We start from the raw sequence: 23,182 nt of genomic DNA, 5'->3' as shown, positions 1-23,182 counted from the left end.
ACGTATTTAGCTTCAGAGTAGTAATGTACCACACGACACACTTCATCCTTTCTTAAATCTAAACCAAGTGACGCCACCTAATGAAAATGCCAAGAAAGCAAGCTGTAACTTTAGTGTTTTCCCTGGACACAGTTTCATTTGCACAGACAAGATAGGAGCCAGAGAGGCTCACCTGAAGGAAGAGAAAAATTACTTGAACCCAGTATTTTAGGTTTGCTACAAGGAATCCAATCCTGTTTACACAAGCATCCTCTTTAAAAAAAAAAAAAAAAAGATCAAAATGGGAGAAGCATGAACACAGTCCCCACTGCTGCAGATCACACAGTGAGTTTTCTGCATTTGGGAACTGTGGGGATCAGCACACTGGGTACAATGGAGGAGCCTCACTATGGGAAACCACTGTGTTGACTCTCCCCTGCCAGGCAGTTAATAAATGTTCACTTCTTAACCATCACTGATTTACAGACTTGACTGGATCACCTTCATTTTTTGCTAGTTTTGTTAAGGTTTCTAACTCCCAGATGCCGATTGTGTTTGTATTAAAATAAAATTTACCCAGTAAGAAACTAATTTTTAAGGTACTGCATTATAATTTATAATAAAAATTACAGAATCAGGGCTGGAGAGATGGCTCAGTGGTTAAGAACATGGACTGCTCTTCCAGAGATCCTGAGTTCAATTCCCAGCAACCACATGGTGGCTCACAACCATCTGTAATGGGATCCAATGACCTCTTCTGGTGAGTCTGAACACAGCAACAGTGTACTCACATAGATAAAATATATCATTTTAAAAAAAATTACAGAATCACAGAGGAGGGGCATGTGATCACCAAATCCTGACAGAAGTGCACTAACGGTGTGTATTTGTCCATACTCAAGTCCTGTGAAGCTCACTGGTTAGACTCAGGTCTAACAGGCTCACTGGTTAGACTGAGACTGAGTATGGAGATGGGTGAGGGAAGTGCCATCACTTCTAACTTCCTTTAGCTTCTGGCCTTGGGGACAGATTCTGAAGAGAGCACAGGGGAAACCACCGATCTAACAGATCAAGCAGGGCTGTGATCTTACCTCCCTCCTTCTAAGCTGTCTGATTCCTGCTGGAAGACAAGTGTGCTTATTGGGTCTAAGCGCCATCTTGTATCGATGTTTCCACACCCACTCCTTTCATTCCTATACCTAGTCTAGCACACTCTTCTGCTAATGTCTCCCCAGCTAGAATTCACCGACCAAAAGGAAGGCAGAAGCTGAGAAAACTAGCCACAAAACACCACCAGCACAGGACATGCTGGTCCTATCACACAAGTGTCTGTACCTACTGCTCTTGTTTTATGCTGAGGTAACAGCTGTACCTCTAGGCCTGGCTTTCCCTTCTTCCTTACCCTCCCTGCTGCTGTCTGTACTGAGGACTGACTAGGTAGGGCTGTGCTTGCCAAGGAGGCACTCTTACACTAGCTATATCCCTATACCCCATTTTCAGCTTGAAGCTCTAAAATCTAAAAAATATAAACCTCCTTTGAAAGGCTTTTATATATCAACAAAACAATCTGTTTTCCAACAACATGCAAAACTATTAATCAGCGGTCAGCTAGAGATCTTAAATTTTCTTTTATTTATACATATTTAAATTGTTTCTACAACTTGTATATAGCTGTCACTGTAACTTATTCTGATTTTTACCAGGGTTTGGATTTACAGTATAAAAAGTTTTAAATGGTAACTTTAGGCTTCATAACTTATAAGAGAATTGGAGAGATATTTACAGAAAATTCTTCTTGTCAATTCCTAAGGCTTCTTTCCAATGTGATGGCGCTGTGACAAGATGCAGGAAGTGCCACACATCAAGTGCACTGCAATGGCTGCTTCCATTCAGCCAAGAGGGTCTGTTACAGTCCTGGACAGTCAGTATGGTTTGGAACAAACAACAACACACACTGGTCTCAGTTAACCTGGGAGTTCAGGCTCCTGTAGGCCAGAAGAACCAGAGGGACTGAGTACCAACAAATCCCCTACACTGGAATAGCTTTCTACCCTGAGAGGCAGAGTGGAGCAGACTCCAGGTACACGGAGTTGGTAGTTGAAGCTTACCTTTGTGGCCATGGTCTTCACCCCATGAATTCTCTACTCTCCATTTCACAAACGCATCTTCCTGGTCATCCTGCCAGAAAGCAGACATCAGTGAACAGTCTGAAACAGAGTCTCCCAGCTGAGGTGTCATGTCAGTCTAACTCATCTCAGGCTGCTCAGAATCCTGTAAGTGAGCAGGACCATACATTTCCTATCACCACAAGACACTCCAATATTAGTGCAATTTTGATCTCTTGGGTGTAAAAATACGACGATACAAAAAGCACTACCTCCTTTTTAAAAAGACGTAAATCTTATTTATATGTGTGTCTATATGCATATGTAGCTGTGAGATGCTCTGGATCCGGAGTTACCAACAGGAAGTTAGTTTCTGAGTCCGTTGACCATGATGCTGGGACACAAATCTGGTCCTCTGAAAAGTAATAAGCTCTCTTAACCACAGAGCCATCCCCCAGCCCTGCTGTCTACTCCTTTCATTCCAATTGTAAGCAGAAAAGAGTAAGCACATAGGGCTGGCTGGAGGGCTCAGTGGGTAAAGTGCTTCCCACCCAAGCCTGACAACCTCAGCTGGATCCCTGAAACCAGTAAAAGTGCGTGGAGAGAACCAACTCCTCAAATCACAAAGCTGCCCCCAGGAACTCTCGCTTGCACTCAAATTCTTTGAAAAAGCATCCCGATGCATTAATTTTGGGAATGATCCTAAGATCTGGCCAAAGGTTTTAATAAGCAAAACTAAAACGTCTTCAACACGATCTCTAGCTTTCTATTTAGGAAAATTAAGTAATGATATCCTCAAAGGCATTCTTTTCCTGATTCAGTTACATAAACACTAAATTTAATATATGAAGCTGAGTGGCAAAGAAAACTAAAAAGAGCAGTTTCATAAACAAGCCCAGTCAGCTCAGCTGTTCACCCTCTTCTGCCTTCATTAATAAGCTCAGCTTTCATATTCTTAAAGAGACAGTGACATTCAACATAACCTTCACTCAGTCTTTATTAGACACAGAGAGACAAAAGGTAGGCTCTATTTGGGAAAATGTTTTTCTCTTCTGCTTACCCATGACCTTGCTAATGTCAGAACAGTGCACATCACAGCATGAGAAAGGAAGAGACCCTTGCACCATCTGCCAATGCTTTTATCTGTCAGCCCCGCTCACATGCCACCTGAGGAGCGGCGTCCACGTGGGACTCAGTTTCCTCTGGCTTTGCTTATCCTAACACTACTCTTAGCACATTTCTTAGATTTTGGATTTAGCCAACAGAGAAACCCATAGGAATCAAATGCCTGAACTATACCCACTGAGCTTGGCTTACTAAACATCTGCTTTTGCTCTCTACACCACCCACTGCAACCTCTCTTCATTTCTTCTGAAACATTACTGTGAGAGTCAGATCTCTTCACTAGTCAGTAAAGGTCTGAGAATGTTTGCTGTATCTTTATCAATCTACATCTACAAAGACCACAGCAACTGTATTACACACACCTGTTTGTATCCTGGTGTGTGTGTATCCTGGTGTGGGGATCTCTCTAGTTATAGAGCTGAGAAGATGGACTGGTGAAAAAAAACAGCTCCCCAGCTGTAAGAGCTCATCTGTGCATCTACTTAGGAAAACAGCTCCCTGGCTGTAAGAGCTCACCTCTGCATCTATTTAGGAAAAGTACATGAGGGTCAGGAATGAGCACAGGCTACCAAATTGGTTCAGGATGCTTCACACATGACATTGCATTTGAACTCACATAAAACTGAAAACATCTCAAAGACCTGCTACTTAAAGACCAAACTGTATAATTTGTATAAATGTAAATAACCCTATAAGGTAAGGTTTTGGACTCTTCAGCTTTGAGGCAGAATCCTGAGTGACTGCTATTCTTCCTGTCTTGTTCTCCCAGGACTGGGGCTGCAGGAATGCACTCTATAGCCAGTGAATATCTAGATGTGACTGAGACAGCACTGTGAGAGGAGCACCTTCACATGAAGTGGCTGGAAGGGATAGAGGAAAGTATACAACGAAACTCCATCCTACTCTCAGTTTTGCCTAGAAAGCATGAAAAACAATAAAAAAAATACTTCAGAAATACCAGGCTTCTAGAAAGATAGTTGAGAAAGTCTGGTATAACAATATGCCAGATATTTATAAATGATTTTATTATCAAAAATCTAGTGGGATGCATAGAAAAAAAAGCATCAAAATATTTCCTAAAATAATTTAGTTAAGGTAGTTAGCTGTGAGTGCCTTTCTGGTGATGGTGCTGGGGAGAGAATGTGCCTTCTCACGAGGGTAAAGAACTAATGTAGTTTAAGTCTTCTCTCCTGTGCCCCTGGACAGTTTTACAGCCTAGAACAGGAGCCTAACTGTGAAAGGGTGCAAGAGTGGAGCCATCATTCACAGAGAGAATTGGCATCCCAGTGTGTAAAATCCAGTGATGAGCATAGAGGTCACAGATAGGTCACAGATTACTGAATATGACAGTAACTCATGAATCTGAATGACCCATGCAAAGGTTTGAGTGTTGAGCAAGAAGACATCAAGATGCAGACACTCTAAGAGCCCATTTCAATTTCTTAGAAGACATCTTTTCCTAGGATCCTTCACTAACCTTCCAAATTATAAAAATGAAGCTACCTCTTTGCTCCCTGCTGACCTAAATCTCATCCTCATAGTGTATTATTGTTTTTATTAACACTGAGCAAGTAGCTAAACACCAAATGATATAGGAACAACATTTTCCCTGAAAGCTAATGCTCAACAGGAATCAAATATAATAACTGTGGCTCTGCTGGACAGACAGTCTGCAGGAGTGTGTGGATCCACCTGCCCATCAACGGACCCATTAGTGACACACTGGGGAGCCTACCTTCTCTGAGACAGCAGTGAAGGTCATGGCGTGGGTCATGAGTGACTCACCAAAAGCCAACCTCTCAGCTTTATTCATGTTCTTCAAGGAGACACCGAACACTAACTCGTGGTCATAGCTGTAAAAGAGGGACAGAGTGAATGGAGAGAGCTCAGCCTGACCATGAGAGAACACTGAGGTAACTGGAGCCTGACAGCCCCAAAGGCCATCTCAGTGAGCTCCATCCATGCCTTACACCTCACTACACTGTGCAGGATAATACGAGAGCATTAAATATAAAACCTCTAAAGTAAACACTGGCCAGTCCAATCTGTACTGCTACTCTGGCAAGAAAATGTTTTTTCTTTTGTTTTTGTTTTTTGATTGTTTGAGACAGGGTCTCTCTGCGTAGCTCTAACTGTCCTGGAATGCACTATATAGACCAGGCTGCTCTCCCACTTAAGCAATCTGCTTGCCTCTGCCTCCACTATATAGACCAGGCTGCTCTCCCACTTAAGCAATCTGCTTGCCTCTGCCTCCTGAGTGTGGGATTAAAGATGTGTATCACCACAATGAGCAAGAAAATTATCTTTTACAAGATGAAAATGCTTTTGAAGTAAATTCTTATAATGGTCTTTCAAGTTTGTAGACCCTCTCAGTTTCTGAGTCAAACTACTGACTGTGGTATTCATTCATCCATAGGCAATGTGTTATGTAGCCCAGGCTCGCTACATAGTCATTGATTGACCTGAAATCTTGATCATCCTGCCTCCACTCTCCATTTCAAATATAAAACTAAAAAGTTTCACCATTAGTTATTTTTTTCCTTTTTGTTAAATATCAAGACATTACTGAACTTTTCTACTAGTCAGAATTATTTATGGGTAAATAAAAAAATGATGCATTTACTTTATGATTTTTCTAAAGTCTGCATGTATGTGTCTGTGTGAGTATATGCCCCAACATGTCTGCAAGTGCCCAAGGAGGTCAGAAGAGAACATCAGATCCCATGGAGCTGGAGTCACAGGTGGCTGCGAGCTGTCAGACATTAGCTGGGAACTGAACTCAGGTCCTCTGCAAGAGCAGCAAGTGCTCTTCACCATGCTCAGCCATCTCTCCAGCTCCTAAAATGATGTATTTTAAAATCAAGAAACAGTTTCTGATTCAGCTTGGAAATGAAGCTTTGATGTCATCAAAGATGAAGGTGAAAGAGTTAAGGTAAATATATAAATTAGCCCAACTTGTCCTAAAGAGAATATACACAAAGCATCAAAGGAAGAGATGCATTTAAAGATGGGTCGCTAAAAAGAGCTCTGGAAAGTCTCATTCCACCCCAAGTGTGCAGAGCAGCTTTCCAGGTCAGCCACTGCATGCTCACGGAGTCTTTCCCACACGGGACAGCATCTCAGGAACACCAGTGATTTCTGCTCTGATGTGATCTTGGTTTCCAGGGTTAAAGAGGTTACACATGTGCAGTCTCTGGCAGGAGCGGAAAACTTCACTGATACAGAGAAAGACCCACCCCTCAGGCCAGCCTCAATGTCTGGATGAGCCTGAGCGGAGGGACTTCAACCATGAGTGCCCACCAACAGCAACAGCCCACAAAGAACTTCCTACTTTGAACTCTGTGCACTCACACATTCATGTCACTGAGGCCCAGCTTGCCATTGAAGTGTTTTCCAACATCACAGCCAAACCACACAGCCTAGAAATAGAAGAAAGTCAACATAAACCAAGGTAGTGAAAAGGAAAGCAGCAGCCGTTTTAACCCCCATGTGGGACACAGAAACACGAGGCAGTACTAACCTCTCCATCTTTGATGGAGGCAGCAACCATCTTTTTCAAGAAGTCAATGGGCTGGTTGTTATACAGCGTTTTTCTCCCTCCAACCATATTGCTCAAGTAGTCTACCGTGTACAACTTATTGTACTTGTGCTGGGGCCGTGGGTCATTCACAAAACAAATCTTTTGAGATCAAGAACATGCATATTAGAGCACAAGACCAAGGATGTCATGTAAGACACAACACAACCCTTTCTGCTACATTGCTATGGTTACAACATGCTCATCTCCTCTAAATACAAGAATAAACACTAACGCCACAAGGTAAATGTAACAGATAATCAAAAGCTGGAGAAACACTTGAGAAGAAGGGCATTACGTATTCTAATTAGCACAAGGAACACACTGGAGAGCTTTCTCTACCTGTCTTCCCTACTGGTAAAAACTGCCTTCAAATTAAATCTGTCACACTGCTTATAACGTATAAGGCACCACTCCTGGAACACTGCCATAGGCCTTTCATCAAAGAGTAAGAGAGGCTCAGTATGTAGCAATGCAATTTTCTTGGAAGAGGGTCAAAAAGTCCATCAAGGAAGGAGGCCCTGGTCACCCTCTAGGCAGATGTAGAAGAAGGAAGGAACAGTGAACACTGAATGCCCTCCTTTAACAAGAGTTTTCAGAAAGGCCAGGAGATGAGGGTGCTCTGAGCCTACAGGAAAAAATCCAATATACTGCCATTTTTCTTTGTATCTAAGATTGGTCTGAACCTTAAATTTCAAGGAGGAAGGTTGAGGATTTGGGAATAAGCTGATTCTTGGTCTAGAGTCAGAAATCCTCTGATGAGCAACACTGGGGAAGGGTGACCCTGGTGTGCCTACTTCTGTCAGGTAGATGCACATTAACCTGGGAGTCTTATACACCTCTGTGTAAACAACAGATACTTGAAAGTAAATAGCCAGCAGCTGCTGACACCAGTCTTTAACCTTATCTTCCATATTGAAGAGTGGCTTCACGTGTTCCTTGTAAAACTGCAAGGGTGTTATGGGGCCAACTTTGTGGTAGTTTTTATCTTTGTCTCGATACTCCCAGGTGAAGGTTTCTGGTGGGTTACCCAAACAGATGCACACCACTCTGAATATCTGAAAGAGAGCGGGAGGGGGCAAGGGTTAGTAAGGGTTTCATTTTTCACAAGCCTGAGAAACAGTAAAACACCTATGTTTCAAACCCAGAAATTACAAAAGAAGTCTACAACTGTACCAAGATGTGGAAGTTGTCAGAGTCAACATCTAAGTTCTCAGGCACTCTGAGCAACACAATTCCAAAATGTGAATATTAATGCTTATCGATGTGCAGCATATTAGATTTCCTTAGCTAAGAAACTTGCCTACATCAAACATGTTGGTTCATACCTTTAATTTCAATAGAAGAAGGAGAGGCAAGTGGATCTCTGTGAGTTCAAGGTTAGCATGGTCTACAGAGTCAGTTCCAGGACAGCCAGAGCAAACAATGAGGGGACCCTCTCTTAAGGAAAGAAACTTGTTCACCACTGACACCCAACAAAACCAAACTTGTTCCTCTGCTAATAATCTTGTTTATTTTTTAAGACTGTATTTTTTTGTATGTGTATGTTTGTAAACTTGTATATATTTGTACCACATATGTGCCTGGTGCCCGCAGAGCCCAGAAACTATCAGATCCCATGGAACTGGAGTTCAGACAGTTGTAAGCTGCCACGTAGGTGCTGGGGATTGTACCTGAGTCCTCAGCAAGAGTAGCTGAGCCATCTCTCTGGCACTGCTAATGATTGTTAAATAACAAATACTGCATTACTTCATGGTTCTCTTCCACTCTCAATCCTTTCCCTCTACTCTTCTCTTTTTTGGGGGGGTGGGGTGGGGTGGGAGTACTGTGAATTGAACCAGGGCCCTATTCATGTAGATAAAGGCTCTATCTCTGAACAATATCACCAGTCCCCCCAAATAACATATGTTTAGAATATTTTACTTTAAAGTAAATGCATATGTGTGTCTGTGCAGGGAGGTGCAGGCACATGCGCACAGGTGCTGGAGAAGACCAGAGGTATTGGATCCTCTACAATTAGAGATATAGGCACTTGTTATCTGCCCCTTATGGATACTAGGACTAGAATTCAGTTCTTCTGCAAAAGCCGTACATGTTCTACGAACCCCAAATAACGCATTTTATTAAAGATATAAGAAGACCTTTGAGTTAATACAATTCGAAGATATGTTTGCATTATTTTCATTTTCTACAAAGAAAAAAGAATAAATACTGTGTACAAGACTAGAAAATATAGAATATTTCCTTTTCTGTTTCCAATTTCCTTGTCTTTTTTTCTTTAAGAACACTGTTTTGGTGGTTTGAATGAGAATGCCTCCATAGGATAATATATTTGAATACTTAGTCATCAGGGAGTGGCACTATTTAAAAGGATTAGAAGAATTAAAAGGTGTGGCCTTGTTGAAGGAAGTATATCACTAGGAATAGGCTTTGAGGTTTCCAAAGCCCATTCTAAGCCCATAGTCCTTCTTTCTACCTATGGAGCAAGATACAGATCTCCGCTACTGCTGCAATACCCATCTGCATGCTGCCCACCATGAAGATAATGGCCATTAAATCTCTCAACAGCAATCAAGCTCCCAACACTTTCTCTTACAACAGTTGCCTTGATCATAGTGTCTCTTCACAGAAATAGAACAATGACTAAGATAACTATGCTAGGAGTAGTAGTCCATGTCTTTAATTCCACCATCTGGAAGGCAAGAGGATCTCTGTGAGTTCAAGGCCAGCCTTGACTACATAGCAAGTTCTAGGCCATCCAGAGCTACATACGGAGACAGACAGTCTCTCTCTCTCTCCCACAATAATCTGCCTCTTCTTTCTGTACATACCATCACCACCCTGTTCCAGTCTCATGTCTTACTCAGCTTCATTCCTTGAACCACACTCATATGCACTATTACATTCAAGAGAAGTATTTCCTACATATGTCTATTTGTGCTAGATACTATATATACTTACTAGGTTCACTCAATTACGTTAACACACACAGAGCTGGTGACTGACTGTAAGATCATGATCTGAACTGAGGTCACATGCTATTAAAGTATTGCTTCTTAGCTATAAGCTTGAAAGTCCACTTTACTGAAGGCCTACTGTGTTGTACTATAATCTACATACTTTAGCTTTCCATCCTTTCAACAAAGATGGCAGCTGTTATTGTCATTTTAAAGATAAACATCAAAATTTAGACAGTAAGTGGAATGCTTTAACTTTCAGGGCTCATAAATGGCAAATCAGAACTGAGTTCAGACTTTAGTTTCTGTAATGGTTTGTTTATGCTCTCCCCAGGGAATGGCACAGTTAGAAAGTGTGGCCCTGTTTGAGTAGGTGTATCACTGTGGGTGTAGGCTTTTAAACCCTCATCCTAGCTTCCTGGAAGCCATTATTCTGCTAGCAGCCTTCAGATGAAGATGTAGAATTCTCTGCTCTTCCTGCACCATGCCTACCTGGATGCTGCCATGTTCCCACCTTGGTAATAATAAACTAAACCTCTGAACCAATTAAATGTTGTCCTTATAAGAGCTGTCTTGGTCATGGTATCTGTTCATAGCAGTAAAACCCTAACTAAGACAGTTTCCAAAATACTAATAAATTTACCTGGTGATTTCCTGGCTTCATAAAACTTCTTTCCTACAATGCTGTACAAGCCTTTTAAGACTATGAACCAGAAAATTGTCCTCTGACCTTCACACCTAACACCATAGAATGCTTGTGCCTACATTTACATGTATGTGGGCAAAAGAACACACACACGTTAGCACAAATATATAGGGTTAAAAAAAAAGAAAAGAGCAAAGGGCATGGAGGACCACTGTATCACAGCTGTTCTGTGTGCCCTAAGGACCTTAGCTACACAGAACATATGACCTGAATTTACCAGCACACCTGGCTCATTCCCCACATCACCTCAGGGTAAATAACTTAGAAGCCTTACTTTGAGTCACTTCCCTGTTGAAAATTCAATAATGCTTGTCTATTATTTCCCACAACAAATCCAAACTCCATGTCTTAATTTCTTTTTGTTACTTTCTGTTCTTATGTTCAGGAAGTATGACATGTACTACTCTTAACGTTATAGCTCAATTCTGTTTTTAACATACACAGAAGTAGTCACCACCTAGAACAGAACACATTAAAAAGGATTTCCTGGTTCTTTTTTAGTAAATAATTCACGTAATTTCCTGTAGATTTATGTTAAGACGATACATGACTAGACAGGAGAGAGATAGGCGAGGAAAGGTCAAGGAGCGGAAGTAGAGGCAGAAGACAGAAGGGAGAGTCCTGGGAGAATCAAGATGGAGCTGGAGAAAGAGGATCTAGATCCAGGTGGACTTAACTGGTGATAGAGACATATGAATATTTTAAGGGATTCTATAGGTCTTTTTTAATCTCATACCGAAGGGCAGGTGGAATGAACCACGACAGAGTTCTTAGAGGCAGCCTGGAGTGCCAAATGGTGTGGGGACCGAATATGTATGCTCGGCTCCACACTGGAGTGAGACCGGGGGCCGACAGAAGGTTAAGCCATCCATTTAATATTTACCGCAACATTCACACAATTTCCCAAGGTAACTATCATTGACTCCCATAGCTGTGGTTCACTCCTGCCTACTCTTAAACTTCACACAAATGGAATCAAAGGCACACTCTCTTTTGTGTCTGGAGTCCTTCCGTCAACATGCCTGTGAGCTTCACTCACTTCCCTGTGTGTATAAGAGTTCGTTCTTTAGAGAAGAAAGTTAACTTTCAAAAGAGAGTCTGCTTGCCTTCCATCTTGCTCTGTCTTCCAAGAGAGAAGCATTTTTTTTTACTTCTGGCTGTGTGCTTCATAAGCTTGCACATCTGAAACATCAGCCACTGTCTAATGCTTCTGTGCTCGGGATTCATATGGACCACACATCATCTTGGACTAGCTCAGTACTAAGGCTACAGAAAACAACTCTAGGATTCTGTCACCATGGGGACACCACCACTGAGAACTACAGTGGAGACCATGATGTATATGTTCAAATATTAACTGCTAAGATACATGTATGTGTATCTATCAGTGAAACTGCAAAGGCAGCAAATCCACTAAGCTCTGCCAAACAAAACAGAATGACAGCTTAAGACAAGTTGTAAATTTCTGATTACTTATAAACATTTTAAAGATAAGTATGAATGCTTTCCTCTCTAAGTTGCAGTGTACCTTACGGTTTATTCTGCCCCCCCACCTGACCATCTGAAGTAAAAAGTATTAAGTTACTACCTCCTTTCCAAAGCTGGACCTGAGGTAACACACACAGACACACAGACACACAGACACACAGACACACACACACACACACACACACACACACACAGACACACACACACTCACACACAAACTGATAATAATAAAGTTTTTAAAACTTTTAAAGAAATCTACATTTTTGTTATCTAGCTGAATTTTCTAGGGAGCCCCAAAGTACAATCTCTGGGGGTCACGAGACTGTATTTTCTTGACATATAAAAGAGTCTGTTTTGAAATAACACTAGTTTCAAGGATACAAAAGTGATAATATTGAATATCCAAGTCTGCTCTCTGGTGGACAAAGCAGGAGTGTCATCTGATTCTCACAAAATTTAACTGGCCTTCATGACACAGATGATGCACAAAAGTGAGTCAAGCTCCCCAGAGTACAGTCACACATTAGAATCTCCCACTGAACCACTGGTGAGAAGCCCTGGTGTTGTTTGGGATCCTCACTGTCCTCTAAGTCCCCTGCTCCGCCCTATATTTTCTCAATGGGACAATTACCCATTTTACATTTTTTATTTGTCTCTGTCTACAAGAAAGTAAACTGCACAGAATTAGGAATCCCTATCTCATTTGTCCAGTGCTAAATTTCCAATACCTAGAAGAGTGCTAGGTACATATACCTTGTCTGTGTCTTGTAACTGTGACTTTGAAGCCAACTAAGGATCCAAGTCAACCTGATTTTAAAAAAAAAGTATTACTGCCGTCAAGGGGATGGGCTTAGGCAAGGTGGGCTTTCCAAAATGCAGGAAAACTAAAGGCAGAGAGAAGAGCAGTACAGAGACCCCGGCACCTAATTCTACTTTCCCAACCCCCCAATCCAATGATTATATGATTTTGTTGATTTTGATATAAAAAGAAAAAAAAAAGCAATGCTTTTTAGTTATTCTTTTCAGGACTAAGTTACTAGAAAAAAAAATCTCTCATTTCTTTGACCTACTGAGACCCTTTTCTCTCGCACTTTTGGAAGAAGGCAGTCAAGAGAAACATGTTGAGCACGGCTGTACTCACCTGGCTTTTAATTCCTGATTAATTTAAATAGTAATTAAGTTGGAAATTTAAACTACTCCTACTTTGGGAATGTGTATCTTTGTCTACTAACCTATAATGCTTCTTCAGAAAAAATAAAGTCTGTTTAAGAAAGATCTAATTCCTGCTTCTAGTTAAGTACATCTTCTAAGGGGGCTGGAATGTTGGCTTAACAGTTAAGAGCACTGGCTGCTCTTTGAAAGGATTCAGGTCCAATTCCTAACAGCTTACAACCATTTGTAATTCTAGTTCCAGGGGATCTGATACCCTCACACAAACATACATACAGGCAAAACACCAATAAATACATCTTCTAAGGAGGTAGAGTGTAAGTTCTGATTGTAATTTTGCAAAGATATTCTATTTTTAATTGGCATCTAACATGGAAAACGACACATCAGCATAAGGAAAGGAAGAAGCAAAGGATTCAGAATACTGGCCCTCAATTTAAAGATGTGCAAACGGGAAGGAGTCCATCTCTTGTGTGTGGCCATATCTGGAAGACAGAGAAGTCAGACAGGTGAGGGAGAAAGGATGTACCAGGGGAGGGCAGTCACAAATATTCCCAAGGTGAGAACTAGAGAATTTAAAGCCAGCCAGCAGTAGACAGTGAATGGATGGAAGGAAGGCTAGGAGACAGCAGTTCAGAGTAAACTGCTTCAGAAAGTTGGAACTGCGCAGAGGTGTCACAACCTTAAAAGCAATGGTTATTAAGGAAATCAAGAAATCTACAGCACGGTAAAACTTAGTTACTCTCATTGTTCTAAACATTCTACAAGAATGGTTATGGTTTTTTTTTTTTTTTTTTTTTTGAGATACTGCTTTCTGGTAGAAAAAACAAGGATAAGAGCTGCTTAAAAACAAAAGCAACCTCCTAGGCAAGGAGACTTAAAGGCATTAAGTCTGTCTCTGGACAGAACAAAGATGTGTAAGGCACACCAGGGTGTGATGTTAAGAGTTAATGAGTTCATGGGGTAACCAGAGAGTGTTTCTGAGATTGCTCCAGAGAGGAATACGAAATAAAGAACTGGACAGGCAATCCAGTGTGGGTCCACTCAAGCAATCTGTGTCTTCTGTGATACTTTACATAGACTTTCATAAGTACTTCATTAGGCTGTAACCATCCTTCCCTCCTCTCAAATCTTCTCAATTACTGTCTCTCCTTTACAGTATTTTTTCCCACACACTATTCTCCTACCCAAAGCCTTTCCTCATATCTACAATCTTCCCTCAAGGCACCATGACATCACCTTCCTTGCCTTCCAGAGAGCTCACTGGCAAGCTCTAACAGCATCCCTTCCAGAGAAAGCTGAAATGCCACTGCTCTCCATTCTCACTCTCTAACCTTGCCCAAGCTGCTATCAGCTCTCGCCTATGTGGTTACAATTAACTTTCCATCTGGTTTCTGTGTTTCTCCAATCTGTTCTCAAAACACCCAGAGTGAGGGTATCTCTATCCACGCATGCACACATGCATGCATGCATACACACACGCTTCCTTGAAACAGGGTCTTATACTGGCCTCAACCTTGTGATTCTCCTGTTTCAGCTTCCCTAATGCTATAATTACAGATGCGTGCCTCTATACTCAGCTTAAAAGTACAGATATTTTAAACAAAATATTGGGTTCAAGCCCCTAAAAGCTTCCTTGCTAAGAATAAGATGCAGTCTCTTCCCCACACTCTGGGTTCTATATTAAGCCAGTTCCCATTTCCTCTGTGATCCTTTCCATTCGATTCCACACTCACTTCCCACGCTCAAGCCACCCTGCCCTTCTGTTACTCCGAACACCAGCTTCTTCTACCGTGGGGTGTTTGTCTTTGCTCTCCCATATGTGACTCACTCTTGTCATTCTTATCCCAGCTTTGACCTTAGGAAGACCAATCTAAACAAGTAAAATCCTGGGGCTGCAGGATTGTTAAGAGTGGCTAAGAGTGCTAGCTGCACTTGCAGAGCATCTGATTAGGTTCTGAGCACCCACATCGAGGGGCTCACACCCACCAGCATCTATTTCATTTGACACTCTCATCTGGTGTCCTCAGACACTGCAGTCTCACACAGATATCCACACACATGTACACTATTTCTTGGAGAGGTGGTAATAGTTAAAAGCATTTGCTGCTCTTGTGGAGGACCCAACCGCTATGACTCCAGTTGTAGGGATTCAACAGCCTCTTCTGACCCTGCAGACTCCTGCATGCACGTAACACATACACACACTCAGGCACAGACACAAGACTAAACATATATATCTAAAAATATTTTACGGTATTGTTATAGTTTGTCATTGATAATAGAAAAGGACATTAGAATAATCCCCAGATAATTTGGAATGCATGTTATCAGATCCTCCCACTTCCAAACCTCTGGACGTTCAAGACCTTAAGCATGTTAAGCAAATACTATATCACTAAGCTAATTCCTCAGCTCAATGTTTTGTTTTATTTATTGGTTTTTCACTCTGTAGACTAGGCTGGCCTCTAACTCAAAGCTCTGCCAGCTTCTGCCTCTGCCGCTTAAGTGCTAGGATTAAAGCCATGTGCTACCACCAACTTGTAGGTTCATTTATTTTTATTTTATGTGCCTAAGTGTTTGCCTACATGTGTGCCTGGTGCCCAGAGGCCAGAAGAGGGTATAGGATCACTGGAACAGGAATTACAGATGGTTATAAGCCATTATGCGGGTACTAGAAACTGACCCTGGGTCCTCTGGAAAAGCATCAAGTGTTCTTAACTATTGAGCCAAGTCTCCAGCCCCATTAATGTTTTTAAGAACCACTGTTATAGAGTTTCCTAAACCATCAAAATTGCTTCCTGTCTCTTCTTCTAGCCCTGACAAGTATTAGTTTTGGTCTTTGTTTTAAGATTTGTTTTTAACATACCACATTTCGAAAGAGAATAAACAGATATCTGGATCTTAAAGAGCAAGCCCGTGGAGAGTACCTGTAACTGACGTGGCTGCATGACTCTAAACCAGATCTACTAAGTCTGTCATGTCTACAGACCCACACTCCTCTCTGAATGCCTTTGGCATCAACAAGTTCCATTCAAGCTATCCTGGCTTCACTGAAGTCATCACTGAGCCTTGGCCATAAGGCTAGGTAAAACTCAGGTACTAATTTGTACCTTTAAATGAAGCCAGACTCTTATTACCAAAGAGTCAGGTTCAACGAAGAGGAATTATTTGAAGACTGTAAAAATTAAAAATCTAGCACAGAGACTGTGTAGTGAATGGATGGAATAAATCATTAAGTAAGCAATCCTACAAAACACCCATACCCATCAGGACCTGGTAAAGTCGTATCTCTGGATTTTAAGGTAGGGGTAAGAGAAGAAAACAAAACATGTAAAAATGTATGGCTCTAATTCTGCATCATTCACTGTCTTCTACTAATCCTATGGTTAGGACATAAATCTTAAGACACATTATTAATCTAAGAATCATTAAAGCAAACACCACAGGCCAATATGATATTTCTGATCTATAAGAAATATTATTTGGAGGCTGGAGAGATAGCTTGGGTAGTTAAGAGCATTTGTTCTTGAGGATGACCCAGACACCCAAATGGAAGTGCACAACTGTCTATAACTCCAATTTGAGGAATCTGATGCCCTCTTCTGACCTCTGTGGGCACTGCACTACACTTCCTGCACTTAATATACATGCAGGCAAAAGACTCATAAAGTAAAAATAAACCTTTAAGAAAAAGAAATATTATCTGAACCTTTTCCATAACCATTAGCACAATCCTTTTAAAAATTACTACATTCACTTATATATATGTGCATACATGTGTAGTAATCAGATGGTAACTGACAGGATTCCATCTTTCCCTTCCACCGTGTAGATCCCAAAGACTTGGGTCCTCAGGCTTAGAGGAACTAATCAGTATCTGCTGAGTCACTTGCTGAACTCTTATTGTACAGTCTTCATCCCTAAGTTCCCATTACCTTAATCAAATTGCACGTTAATGCAAGCTGTCAGGAGAAATGGCCTCAAGGAAAGGCATCATTTGAAACGGAAGGGTAGAGAAGACATGAAACTGAATGTTTGCTATGTGCAGGGCACTAGCATCTTGCATTCTGACATTTAATTTTTTTATTCAACCTCCCTGCCACACCGTGCCTTCCCACCATTCCAAAGATGGAAGTATCTTAAATCCCAAACTGAGTTTCAGGTTAGTGAGCTACCCAAGACAACAGAACATAGGTAACCAGGTCAAAATCTAAGTCCATGTTATATCTAACTCTAAAGTCTCTTTCTTCTTGCACTGATACTGTCCTTCAATAGAACATGTAAGAACGTTGAATATAATTTAAATGCACTTAGTAAATAAATGCTGTGCATTCCTCTATTCAAATACGTAAGAAACAGCTGTCACATCAGACACTGGCTATGTAATCCATGAACAAACCAAGACTTGAAGTTAGATTAAGAAACCTGTCCCTGGTGATGCGGCTGAGCAGGAAAGGAATCAATCAGACTGTAGACATGCTCCTCCATGCTTGCACTGCTTCCCTTAAACATTAATGTTTTTCACACTGAAGAACCAAAAACTTACGCCACTCCATCTCCCGTCTCAAACATTGGTCCCACCAATGTGCCCACAGGCTAGAGAAGGTAATATCTGTCCTTTTCAGAGAATTTCAGCTTCACATCTATTAGTACTAAATATGAATATTATTAATAAAGGCTCTCATCTCCCTTGATAATAAGTGCTGTTAACACCAAATATCTATTTGGCAAATGTTAAATTTTCCAAGTATTTCACATACGTTATTTTTAACAGGTACAACTATCAACAGTGCCTCATCTTTATTCTTGAAGAATAAACCCAAACACTCTGCTTTTTACCCAAAATCCCTTACATCCCACCCTACTACATATACAATCTCCTCTGCCTGGGTTGGTCGTCCTTGCTAGTCACATGGTAATTTCTTATTGCTGGCTCAAATACACTCTCTACATAACTTGAATTATGGAGAAACACACATGAGCCCTAAACTTCAACTCCAGGACTGGGAGAGAAGAATAGAGGAGAGAATGCCACACAAAACCTGAGCTTTTGAGAACAGAAACTTGCCTTCTCATCTGTATTTCCTTAGTGCCAACTCACAGAAGGCATTATTTACAAAATACATAAAAGCTTTTTTGATATAGAACCAAAACTAGGAATTAGGAAACTTCAGTACAAGTCCTTAAAATGCAAGCAACTGTAAATTTCATCTCCCCCCCCCCCCCCCAGCTTTAGAGTAGTTGTTCTGTAGCCAAGATTATGCAACAGATGCTGACCTTGAACTCTTGAACCTTTTGTCTCAACCTTAAAGTGAAAAAAAGTAGCTTTTATTCAATTAAACATTCACTGCAGTGATTACACCCCACAATGGGCTTACCAGGATAGTCTGGGAGTTTTTTAGGTAAGCCACAAAGTCCAAATAATTATTACCTCCTCCATCATGGCATCCTGTGTAGATGAGATCTCCCCTTTGGTTGCTCCACTGTGTACCAGGTTCCGAAGCCGTATACAGAATTCTCTCATCTATGATAGAAACTTATTCAGCATTCCAGTAGTTACACAAGCTGTTAAAAACCTAACATATCACCACAACATAGCTAATGCCCTGGTCAAAGTCTATAAAAACAAATGAATTTCCCCAAATGGTCCCCTTAAACAAATAGTGAAAAATACTTTTAATAAGGAGAAAAAAAAATGTGGAGTATTCCCAAAGAATACTGGAAAGAATTGATCTTGCTCTGTGACTCACAGCCCTGTGTGTGTGGGAAGGACATCTGGGTCAGTGCCAACCGCCCTTAGAAAGGCAGGAGGCAGACCACCACCACACTCAGCACTCTTACACACTCTTAGAATTCCGTTTGTCTTTAGCATTACCTTCTCTGCCAGTCACTGTGACCATGACTGCATCAACCTCCAACATGGCTTTTGTTTCTTTCACTTTGGAGAGAGCCCCAACATGAAGGAGATTCCAAAATCTGAACTACAGTACAAAAGCAACTTGTTCTCACTCAAAATAAAATCCAAAGTTAAGATTTATGATCCTTTAGCCTTTGGATAAAAGTCCCCAGTTTCCTGGGTAGAAAACAGTCTACATTAATACCGGGGAAACATATCTATGTATATTTAAATGCACTCTTTTCTCTGGGGATAACAGAGCTAATTTCAGCCTTGTAGATAAGAGTGGCAGATCTTGGCAACTCCCAGTTCTCAAAAAGGACATCTGGCAAGCAGAGCACCACCACACTAGGCTTATAACCAACTCTGGGAAATTGTGGAGGAGAAATGATTCATTAAGGTTACTTAAGCCATAAAAAACAGTTCAGTGACTACATCGAATCCTCAGTGGGAGCTGAACCACACTGATGTGGTCTGGGTAAGCCAAAGAACAAAGTACACTGTTAAAGGAAGTCTTACAAATTGTTCTGCTTGGTTTTACTAGTGCGTGAGGTAGGCTCATTCTATCTCTACTAGAAGCCAGTGAGCAGCACAGAAGCCTATGTGTGGAGACCCATGTTAACTGAACCCAGGATCTTTTTCCTTGAATATGTATGAGGAAACACTAAAATCAACAGAAACAAAACACAGTAATCTTAATAATTTCTTTTTGTTTGGCTGGGTTTTTTTTTGGGGGGGGGGGTTGTTGTTTGTTTGTTTTAGGGAGGTTTATGCCCTCTCCTTTTAAAATATTTATTTTATCCATATGAGTACACTGTAGCTGTCTTCAGGCACACCAGAAGAGGGCATCGGATCCCATTACAGATGGTTGTGAGCCACCATGTCATTCCTGGGAATTGAACTCAGGACCTCTGGAAGAGCAGCCAGTGCTCTTAACCACTGAGCCATCTCTCCAGCCCCCTTAATGATTTCTTGAAGTTAACATCTAGTCATACTGCTTTTGATAGACCTTTATTCCAATAGTTACCATGTCTCTTTAAAAAAAGTTACAGGCCAGACCACTGTGGTGCATGCCTTCAATCCCTCTGGAGGCAGAGGCAGGCAGATCTTGTGAGTTGGGGGCCAGCCTGGTCTAAGGAGCTAGTTCCAGGATAGCCAGACCCACACAAAGAAAACCTGTCTCAAAAACAAAAACAATTCATTTACAGTTTAAGTACTAGTCTAGTCCCTCCTCCTATTTTGTACCTTGTGATTTAGAATATCGTTCATTCTTCTGGTGGCCTCTGTTGTATGAGATTCAGGGAAGCATTTCTTAGGGACAACACCGTATTTTTCTGAAAGACAACAAATTTTAGTGTTCAATAGAGTAAAATGAATTCTTATTAGAAATCCTCTTGAAATATTGGCTGCTTTAAAATAAGCTGTACTAATAAGCAGAGGTGGGTTTGTGTAGTTGTTTGAAAAAGTTTCCCGAGGCCCAGGCTGTCTTCAAACTCCCTATGTGGCTTAGAATAACCTTGAACTTCTAGCCTTTCTGCCTCTAAGAGGTAGAGTATTACGGGAAGATACCCGTAGACCTGGTTCATTCAGTGTTGAGATTGAATCCAGAGCTCTGTGCATATCAGACAACGTTTCACTTACTGAACTTCATCCCCAGACATTTCCATGTTTATTGGTTTGTTCAGTTCTGCAGACTGAACCTAGGGCCTTGAGCACACTGAGAAAATACCTCACTACTGAACCATACTTCCTGTCGCTTAGAATGGCTTTTGATATGCAGTTATCTACCTTGAAATTAATTCTAATATTTTTACCTATCATACTTTATAAAGTATTCAACATTTCTCCCAAAGGAAAATGTTTGGATAAAAACATTTTCAAACAAGTCAGGGTTTTGTTTGCTTGCTCTGTTGTTCAGCTGCTGCTGTTTGCACTACTAGGGATCAAACCTGGGGCCATGTATATGCCAGGCAAGCTCTCTCCCATTGACCTACACCTCGAAAACAATTTTTTTTCTTTTTCTTTTTCTGTTTTATGACTGCCTTCATCTAATTAAGTGTACCATGTGTGTGCCTGAAGAGGCCAGAAGATTGTCTGGAATTACAACAGTCGTGAACCACCTTAATTAACTGCTGGGATCTTTCTTACCCTGGGTTTCCTGTAACAAGAACAAGTGCTCTTCACTGCTTACCCATCTCTTTAGACCTTCAATGTGCTTCTTGATTCCTCCGTGCTTTCTTTAAAACTATTTTGATGTGTATGGATGTTTTGCCTGCACGCATGTCTGTGAGAATATGTAACACCTGATGGTTATGGACCACAAGTGGGTGCTGGAAATCGAATCCAGGACCTCTGGAAGAGCAACCAGTGCTCTTTAGCCACTGAACTATCTCTCCAGCCCCTCAGTGGTTTTTTTGTTATTTTTTTGTTTTGTTTATGGGAACTTGCTCCTAATTAATTCTTCTCCCACCAAACCTTCATAGTATCTATTTCTTTATCAGTTATTTAAAGAGATGGACTTCACAAGTAAGAATAAATAGTAAAGGTTCATAACTATATAGCCTTCTTGGAAACCAGTCACTGTGTAAAAAAACTACCAAAGAAATGCCCTATTCTCAATGACAGAGCTTGGAATTCCACTAGAGAAAGGCTCTCACCAACAATGTTGACAAGCATGTCCCATTGTCCACCATCATTTGTTGGGTTCATGAGCAAATACTGCACCAGTCTCCCGTCTTCAGGCTCTTTTTTCTGGGCTGTGTCCACAAAAGCATTCAAGAAGAAATAGCAGCGTTCAACCTAAAGCGAGAGAACACACATAAACTTAACGGCAAAGGGAGCCAATCATACCACCGCCATGCATGATCAGCAGAACGGGACTCCTGGGCCAACCAAGGATTCAATATAGTACGTTTTTAAAACTGAAATTGGTAATTAAGCTTCTAAAGTTTTTTCTTACACTTGCAAATATATATTCCAACATACTACATCTGTGTGCTACAGATGCATTCCAATGCTGAAATAAATCCTGCTATTTTAGAGTGTTTAATCAGTAAGCATCTAATGGACAATTAGTTATATTTTAAATATTTTCAAAAGAAATAAAAATATTTGTTGCCTTCTCTTTTCTTCAGAAAAGTGCTACCAAATGAAGAAACTGGGTACTTAAAAGGCCAGATGATCTAAGTAAAGGGAAATAACTAAAAACAAAGTTCTACATTTTAAATAAAAACACCACAAGCAGTGAGTTAATAGATTATTATTATTATTATTATTATTATTATTATTATTTCTTCAGAGAACACAGCCACTCACCAAACAACAGAAAGCAGCTGTGGGCCAGAGCTCAGGGTTGAAGCTTCATCAATAGCACCAGAAACCCTGGCTCTGACCCTAACCCCACAAAAGGAAAATAAGAAAATGTCCTTTTGCCTTTGAGAAGATAGAGTTCTAATACTGGGGAAATCGGAATGGTATCACATGTATAATAAAAAGATATTCATAATGAGAAAAGCAAAATAATATAAAGGCTGTCCCTAACTAGGCTGCTGTGAAAACACAAAGAAACCATGCAAGGTCAGTTCCCTACCTTGTCCCAAAAAAACAGGTAAGACTGACTAAACTCAAATTCTTCAATGTTAAATTTTTTCATGAATGGAAGCCGCATAACATTCAAACAAGAAAAGATCCAGCATCGTCCTACAACGAGAAAGGAAACCAAAACGTTATGACTGTTCACAGATCACAATGTTCCAACTGCACTTCTAATATCAAAGCCATGGGACGAGTTGGACATTGAGACTGAATAGGAAATAACAGAAATATTACATTTGTTTGTTTTTGAGACAGAGTACCATGTAACCCACCTTGTCCTGGAGCCTACTATATACAGCCAGAATGGCCTCCTTCTTCAGAAGTATATGTATATGTCACCATGCTTGGTTTTATGTAATACAGAAATTTGTGCATGCTATATAGGCATTCTACCAACTTAGCTACATCCTCAACTCAGAAGAGAAATATTAATTCCAAAGCAAAACAAAAGATATGTAGTCACACAGAGGCATGTTTAGCATTTCTAACACTAACACACATACCCCAACAGAAATCTTGTAGGTTAGGGGTGGTGGCACATACCTGTGACCCTCAGTACTTAGGAGGCTGAGGCAAGAAAAT

The 23,182-nt window shown here is 40.8% G+C and overlaps 2 protein-coding genes across 2 annotated transcripts in view; both read right to left on the bottom strand.

Moving 5' to 3' along the window:
- The window catches only part of LOC308426474 (ATP synthase membrane subunit K, mitochondrial-like), a 316,992-nt gene that overhangs the window by 228,663 nt on the left and 65,147 nt on the right, over positions 1-23,182 (bottom strand). The window lies entirely within an intron of this gene.
- The window catches only part of BLMH (bleomycin hydrolase), a 38,414-nt gene that overhangs the window by 11,746 nt on the left and 3,486 nt on the right, over positions 1-23,182 (bottom strand). The window contains exons 3-11 of the mRNA XM_080922306.1: positions 22,596-22,705; positions 21,664-21,805; positions 20,252-20,340; positions 18,542-18,634; positions 7,689-7,844; positions 6,730-6,888; positions 6,561-6,628; positions 4,945-5,062; positions 2,088-2,157 (exon numbers count right to left, since the gene is read on the bottom strand). Of these exons, the coding sequence (XP_080778432.1) occupies positions 2,088-2,157; positions 4,945-5,062; positions 6,561-6,628; positions 6,730-6,888; positions 7,689-7,844; positions 18,542-18,634; positions 20,252-20,340; positions 21,664-21,805; positions 22,596-22,705 (1,005 nt within the window). The remainder of the gene's footprint in view (positions 1-2,087; positions 2,158-4,944; positions 5,063-6,560; positions 6,629-6,729; positions 6,889-7,688; positions 7,845-18,541; positions 18,635-20,251; positions 20,341-21,663; positions 21,806-22,595; positions 22,706-23,182) is intronic.

The sequence above is a fragment of the Micromys minutus genome, assembly GCF_963924665.1.
Source record: "Micromys minutus genome assembly, chromosome: 10".
In the NCBI taxonomy this organism is placed as follows: domain Eukaryota; kingdom Metazoa; phylum Chordata; class Mammalia; order Rodentia; family Muridae; genus Micromys; species Micromys minutus.
The sequence above is the reverse complement of the archived record's forward strand: the minus strand, read 5'-3'. Positions and strand labels throughout refer to the sequence as shown.